Source organism: Anomalospiza imberbis, chromosome 11, assembly GCF_031753505.1.
Source record: "Anomalospiza imberbis isolate Cuckoo-Finch-1a 21T00152 chromosome 11, ASM3175350v1, whole genome shotgun sequence".
NCBI classification, from domain to species: domain Eukaryota; kingdom Metazoa; phylum Chordata; class Aves; order Passeriformes; family Viduidae; genus Anomalospiza; species Anomalospiza imberbis.
The window spans coordinates 11,703,222-11,711,083 of NC_089691.1; the positions used below are offsets into that span (position 1 = coordinate 11,703,222).

The window sequence follows — 7,862 nt, forward strand, 5'->3', positions numbered from 1 at the left end:
AGATTCCATCAAAAAGAAAAGGGTAGTGGCATTCTTGGTTGCAGAGAAAATGTTTGGAATGGTGAACCCTTAATGCATAATAACAAGGAAGTAGATGAAAATAATCTAAATTTTTCAAGTACCATTATCTTTGAGGACTCACTTTCCATTGCTGAAGTGATGAAAAAGCTGGCATTATTGAAACACACATGAACACCAAAGAGTGTATCCTGTTACACAAGACATGCTACACTTCAGTTTGAGTTTCACCAAACCTGTAAGCACCTAAATAGTCCCACAGGCACAGATCAGGTTTTATCATCAAGGTTTCACCTTTCAAACCTGGCAGTAAAAAAAAAAAAAAAATCAAAAAAGCATGCACTATCAAGATACATCTATGTTATCAAGAAGAAAACTGAAGTTCCTAGTTATTTAAACTATTAACACAATACTGCATTTTCTCTACAACCCTTTCTTAACACACAGAATTGCAGTAAGTCACACTAATCAACTGTTCTACTTCAGTAAAATACATAACCTGGTATAACTGGAACTAAGCAAGTTTGATGTGCTTATGTGTCTCAATTACCATCTGTAAACAATGATTTTTGCTGGGAAGAAAACCATCATCATCTCATCCATGCATTCTTTCTCCCTGCACAGCCTATCAATAAGCAAATCTGAATAACTTATTCAGCTGATGTGGACAGCTGTGACTAAATACTTTCAAGAGCTTCATAAAAATAACAGAAAGCAGTGAGAAATCTGTATATCAAACAACCACCCCAAATAAGTGTTAAAGTTACTGAAAAACAAAACTGGTTAAAGCTTATGTCTAAGTTTTCCCATGTCTCTTCCATGAGAAAGTTCACACCATTCAGATTAGTTGCTTCAGGCAGAAAGGAATGTCTGACTACAAGTGACTCTTCAGTACATCCAAGAAACATCTGCCAAAGTCAACTTTGCTTTTTACAAGATAATCAGGTGCTTACAATTACGAAAGAATAATAAGGGATTGTCAAATACAAGACGTTACTACAAAACCGCAGGTTTCTGGAATTAAGCACACGGCCACTCCTCCCCGAGAGCGGCGGAGCACACATTGCTGAAACAGACCGTTTTACTGCTGCCGAAACTGACAAATAAGTCAATATTTATTATCCTACCCACAAGAAGTGCAAACAATACAACACCGTTACCACTAACGCAACTTACAGACAGCACGATTGCTCAAAAGGGGGCTCAATTCCCACATCGTGACAAGTAACTCAGCCTGAAGCTCGGTCTAGCCAAGAAACACTGTCCTACAAAACTACCCCCAAGTTGTCATTAAAGAGACACTGGCAGAGGAACTGAGCTTGCAGGCTGATCCCCACAGCTACAACCACCTGTGACTGCTTTACACTCCTGCAGCCGGGACTCCATCCTAGCCTGAGTCAAGCACCGACCACCTCTTCACACTCTCTAGACAGAACAAGGTGAACTCATTTAAAATGAGTCCTACTGCAAACCAAATTAACCTTCTGACATAATCTAGGAAGACTAAAATGAAGAGTTACCAAAATCCACAAGATTACTTCTGAGCCTAAAAGTATCATGTTACAACTCCCTAGCCCTCCAAGACAACATGGGCATGTCCAGCAACTACATCACAGCTCTCAGCTACAGACACTATCAAACTCTGACTGCTTTAACAGGCAACAAAACAGCGATTTATAGGGCAGCTCGATGCCATCATAAGGCTTTCGTACACAATAAATAAAACTTTTTTTTTCTAGTAAGTGTAAGAAGCCTGAGCACACCTGACCATCCAAACAGCACTCCAACACCTCACATGTGCTTTCCTACGAGCACAGGGTTTTTTTAAAGCTCAACTACGAGCAAGCGTAGCAAAGTCACAGGTCCGAGAAGAACCTGACTCCCCCCGTCCGCTCGGTTTGGGCACGGCCGCAGACCCCGACTGCCAGCGGCGCCGCTGCCACCGCGGACACGGGCGGGCGCAGCCCCGCAGCGGGGCCCGGAGCGCCCCGGGAGGCACGACAGCCACCGGGGCGGGCCGGGGCGGCCCTCCCTGCGCCCCCCCTTACCGCCGATGATGGTGCGGATGAGGGAGGCGTGCCCCGGGCAGTCCACCAGCGTGAGCTGCAGCTCGCCGGGCCCCGGGCCCAGCTGCGGCGGCAGCGCGGTGCGCAGGCAGGAGAAGCCCAGGTCCAGCGTGATGCCCCGCGCGCGGCTCTGCGGCGCCCGGTCGAAGGCGGCGGTGGAGCCGGTGGTGCTGAGCGCCCGCGCCAGCGCCGTCTTCCCGCTGTCGATGTGGCCCAGCACTCCCACGTTCACGTTCAGGACGCGGGCGGCCATGGCGGCGCTGCACCCGCCCGGTCCGTCCCTACAGCGCCCCTGTGGCAACGCGGGCCCCGGCGCCGCCGTTCCGCCCGCCGGGGGCCGGTGCGCAGGGCGAGGACCGGGCTGCTCGGGACCGGCGCCGTTCGTCCGCTCCGCCAGGGGACGAGGACCAGCGGCCCAGCACACACCCAGCTCAGCTCTCTGCCCGCACCGGGCACCCCCTGCAAGGAGGGGCAATTGCAGCAGGGTACCTTAATGGCCACATGGCCGTCAGCTGGGCCTGAGGGAGGGCTGGCAGCCAGCGGCCCCGGGCAGGGGGCACGGTATTTACCCTGAGCCTCCCACCTTCGCTCGCACCTCGCCCACGCTAATGAAACTGCTGGGCTGCTTAAACACGCTCACTGTCACATCATCCCCTCCACTCTGCCCCCAGGCAAACCCCGCTGCTGCTGGAACTGCGGTGACCAGGTTTGATTTCAAAGTCACATGGACATCGGAAACACACTTGAAAAAGCAGGTCACGTTTGGATCTCCTCACACTTAATAAATTCTAGACTTGCGTAATTCATTTTCCTGTAAAGGGATATTTAAGTTAGGTAAAATGCTGCTTTAAAACCATATCCTTAATGAATTAAGAATCCAAGATGATTAACAGTGGTGAACAGATCTCCAGGTAACCACCACCAAACCAGACAAGCAGATGAACATCGGAGAGGCCTGAGGGCATTTCAGAGGCTAAGGACAGGATTGCTTCACTGATTTAAGTCACTTGGCTTTACTGATTACCCAGGGAGAGAAATGCTCTACAGGATAAAGCTTAACACGTGTGCTCGGCATTTCAAGAGTGACTTAGGAGCCCAAAGTACCTCTCCAAATGATTACAGCTCTTTACAAGCCAAGAAACCAAGACTGTGTCATGGACTTCCCACAGCTGTCAAAGTAGACTAGACTTGTTCTATATTCTGCTTTTTTTTTCCTCTTTGAGAGCAGTGCAGTTGCTTTTCTGCTCACTCCGTGCAGTAATACATATTGCTCATAGCAATAACATTCACATTTGAATAACTAATGAATAAGCCAGAAGTGTAAAATTATTTGCCTAAGGCTACTGTCAGCATCATGGATTTGGCGTTTTTTAGGCTTTGACTCCAAACTCCAGGCTTTTTCCTATAAAGAAATTTGCTTTATAAACCAACACTTTCAATATAAAAGAGTTTGGTTTAAAGCTGGATGCAAATTACTCTCCCTTCCCAAACATATGGAAGTCAAGATGACAGAATTGATGACTCAAATGAAAAAGAGGAAAAAAACCTGCATTTCATCCTAGCACTCAGTGCTATTTGAGAGACAACTGTCTCCCTGAAGGAAAGACATGAACCCACAAGGAATACTGAGCTAGCCTAGCTAATCAGCTTCTTGAGCAGAATAGTTCAGCCTGATGGAATCTCCATCATGGGAGCCAAATTAAGCATAATGTTGCTTTTCAGACCAAGTTCCCAGGCTTTGAATAGTTTCCTGTTAAATCATAAGGCTCATATACACTTCCTTGTGCTGAATATGTTACATCAATATGCACTTGCAAAGGGAAGGGAAATTTTACATCAATTCCCATAAGGCCCTAAAAAGTCAGAATCCACACAGATATCCCTGTATCGTATAAGCTACCCATTAATTCTTTTCTTTTAGCATTATTAGATGAGTTCAGAAGGAAGAGGTGCGAAAAGGTCTGATTCTCAACCAGAAAAGGTAGTATCCAGAAGTCCTCCCAAGGCTTCTAAAATAACAGCTATTTTTCAACAAGCCTTGACAATGTAGAAAGGTCTAAAACTTTCTACAACTCTTGAGAAAACTGGCAATGAGGTCAAGGAGGTCCTGTTTCAATACTCACAGTGTAAGCGGCCACAGCAGGGCTCACCTGAGATCCATTTTGGTCTGCCAGCTTAACAAAGAGATGCATTTTGCTCAGCCACAATTTAGAGGGATACTGGGTAGAACTTGTAGGATGAAAAAAAATATAATTCTTTCTGTTAAGGATAGCTAAGGAAGGAAGATAAAAATCCACAGGAAAATGGATTTTGTTCCACTCCTCACATAACAATATTGGCCCTTCTTCTACTCCTGAGTGACCTGCAAGAAGGAGGAGTAGAAATGGAGGTTTAATTTTATCCCTTTAGACCAGAAAAGAATTGCAACTTTCTAGATAGGGAAGCAGTTGATCTTCTGTAGAGGGAAAGAAAAAAACTCCGTGCCTACACTTTTGTTGTTACCACTGAGATCATACCTCTGTCTCCAGGGTTTTAAAGCCTGTGGGTCTGATTTTACCACATATCACTTGAGGAAATATTAGAGTGCACATAGTACCTGTGAAATGAATAACTTCAATCACCAATATCAAAGAAGAAATATGATAAAGACAGACATAATCACTTTTATTCAGCATTTAAAAAGGTCCATTCTGTTAGCTTACAAAGTTTTAGAATTAATTATGATTTTGGAAATTAAGGTGTGGCATTCAGTAGGACACATTGTTCCTATTCCTTTGAAGAGTAGAAAAATAATCAGCGTCTTTTGCAGGGAACAAAACAAGAATATGACCACTATCCCCACCACTCCCTACCCCTACACGAAGGTCTTGGTGTTACTAAGAGGGAGAGGGGAACCTGGCAAAATGAGGGAATCCCAACTTCTCCAGATTTTTCCAGATATCCCTCCCAAAAATTTTAGCATTTAGCTGTTTTCCCCCAAATAAACCATTCTCCATCCCAGTTGTTCTCTCCTGTATGGAATTCCTTCCTTAAAACATGTTCACTTTAATGCTAAAGTTTATGGACTCATGGGAGAAAGGGCAGGAAGTCAGGCTTTTGGGATAGGGTAAAAATGTAAAGGTCATTCACACACATACACATATACTCTCTCTCACTCCAAAAATAATACACTATTTGACAGTTTCAGGATTCAGCATGTCCCACTGAAATTTGAAAGCTTATGTGAAACTAGGCTACGTCCTGTAACCTCAAACATTTAGTCTAGGAAAACAGCTCTCAAGTCTCCAGCTCCCACCTCGGGTATCGCATGACGTCTGTGCCAAATAGAAGACCTCAAACCAGGGGGCAAAAGAAACGTTGGTAAAATGAGTTGGTTAAACCTGGGGAATAGCAGTTCAGACTGTTAGTGATATTTTTTCTGGTTAGCTGGCTAGTGAAATATTAAATTATACTCAAAGCATCCATAGAATGAGCTGGGCAGGATGGCTGTACAACCTACTTATGTTCCATCGGGTGGCCTGGACAAAGGAGGAAGAAGACATGCTTTGCAATTGAATTATTTTATCCTCCCTCTCTAATACATTAACTAGTTTAAAAAATCACAGAAAATCATGTAAAAGTTGAGGTTTTATATTTCCTCGTACTGATGCATCACAACACAAGACACCAGCTATAAAAGATGACATACAATGTGGAAGTTTAGCTCTAAACTTCCCAGCAGTCCCACTTGTACTCTGCTCTTCCTGGGGAATAAACAATTAATCCTGTGTGGTCTAAAGGATTTTTGTTTATTTTCCCTCATCTGAATATCCTCTTTTGCCCCCTTTAACTGCAGCTTCAGGACAACGCTCAAAAAGCATACAGAATGAGTAAAACAATCAATGCAATGAGCAATGCCAAACCTGGCACAGTTAAGTAATACCTGTGAGCAAATAAGAGTGAGAAGCCGGCCTTACATTTATACAGCAAACTATTTTTTACTTTTATTTCTATTGAGGTATCCTCTTCTACTATAAACACAAACCCAAATAGTTTTAGTCATGTTTTCTGTATTAAAATTGTACCTTCATTGTGGCAGCAGATTTTATTTACTGAACAACAATGGTCACTAACAGACAGAAGTTTTAGGCTCTAAATTCTGAGTTTGAGACAATGCTGTAGACAATTAACACTCTGTTTCTTATCCACTTTAAGCAGGAAAAATCCCTAATTAGTATTTCCAAAGTTAAAGAATCTTATATAGCATATTTGATTTTTATAGACACAGAATATTTCTATCCTTCCTCCAAGTTACAGTGAAGATTAACAGCAAGTCTCTATTCCTACCATCTGCATTCCTGTGTATTGAATTTCATCAAAAATAAATAAGCAAATATTATTAAATAGACTTTGAAATGCCATAATCTCAAAAACAGGTCTTGTTGCAACATCAAACAAGATAACATGGACCATATGGACAAGTTTCAGTCTAACTTAACAAATTATTATTTCACCCTTTTGAGAAGGAGGGTCATACCTCACCCCTTGATAGCAACACCGCTGCCTTCAGAGCTCTTACCAGACTTGCTAATTATTCTTCCAGAACTGGCAGAAACTTGAACTCTGACCAGACTTACCCACAGCACTTGCGGCAGTTTAATGCACTGGAGAAATCAAAGTTGTATATTTGCTCTCTTACAAAGGAAAAAGTCTGCAGCTCACTACCATTAGGTGTTTGTATTCTGCAACTAATATGACCCTGAGAGGATGTAGAGAGTCTAATGACATACACACTTTTCTAATTATTTAAAGAATAGCTCGTATATGTTAGCCAAAAATTCTTAGCTGAACAGTTGTATAGCAGGATACCCTCACAAAGGTGCTGAACCACACATGTGTGCAATTATATTGTAATTACAAATTTACACTAGAGTATGTAAATATAAACTGACAGAACAATTAACAGAAAAAAGAATACAACAATAAGCAAAGTCTTCTCTTTGCCAAATTACATTTATAACAAAACTAGTGGAAGCTCTTGAACAAAGAGGGAATGAATAGCATGCATATGGTTCACTGGGCTTTTGCAAATTGAACCGTAGCCCCCATCCTCCCTAAAACTGCTCTCGGAGTTTGTGCTGTCACAGGACTGCTTTTGCCAGACATCAGTCCTGCCTCATACCACATTAATCCACTGGCTTTAAGCACAGCAGACACAGACATGGCTTTATAATCACAGAAAACTCTATATATCTATTGGAAGAGTCCCCTGTCTTTTTTTGTGGGAGAGATCACAACATCTACAAAGAAAGACAACTCACTGGAACTGCAGGCTCCCAGATCCCATCTAAAATTTCACTGTGAGTGATCTCCGCATTGAGCTTTTAAACCTCTCATAGAAGGTGCAGCAGAATTAGCAGAAAAGCCCAGTCAGGAGCTGTGGCAGCCGGCAAGCTGCAGCATCTCAGACCTCGGGAAACACGGATGCTTCTGCGAGGCCACAACCGACCTGCTGGGAAGCTGGAGTGTTTTTACCCGTTTCAATTGCTCATAAGAAATATGTGCTGTGGGTGCAGCACGTCACAGCCTCAAATGCTTACGGGAAGGCTGTCAAGATGCAGAATAGAATTATTCTGCAGTTTCACTGAACTCTAGAACCTAATGAGCGACACGAGCAGGTGAGAGACCACCCCCACTTTCCTCGGCAGGGGAGTTGGACTAGGTGGTCTCCAGTGGTCCCTTCCAACCTTAACAATTCTGTGAATCTTTGACAGAGTTTCAGAAAACACCCCTGGAAAG

At 43.5% G+C, this 7,862-nt stretch overlaps 1 protein-coding gene across 5 annotated transcripts in view; it reads right to left on the reverse strand.

Moving 5' to 3' along the window:
- EEFSEC (eukaryotic elongation factor, selenocysteine-tRNA specific) overlaps positions 1-6,844 on the reverse strand; it is a 126,354-nt gene extending 119,510 nt beyond the window's left edge. The window contains exon 1 of one of the 5 annotated variants that reach the window (XM_068201934.1): positions 6,701-6,844. Coding sequence is in view for 3 of the 5 variants with exons in the window: in XM_068201929.1 (XP_068058030.1) it covers positions 2,067-2,337 (271 nt within the window). In the remaining 2 variants the exon portion in view is untranslated. Of the gene's footprint in view, positions 1-142; positions 328-1,194; positions 1,334-2,066; positions 2,385-2,943; positions 2,968-6,700 lie in introns of those variants that run through there. The other 4 variants (XM_068201936.1, XM_068201929.1, XM_068201930.1 and 1 more) reach the window with 4 other exon arrangements.
- Between the last annotated feature and the right edge of the window lie 1,018 nt (positions 6,845-7,862).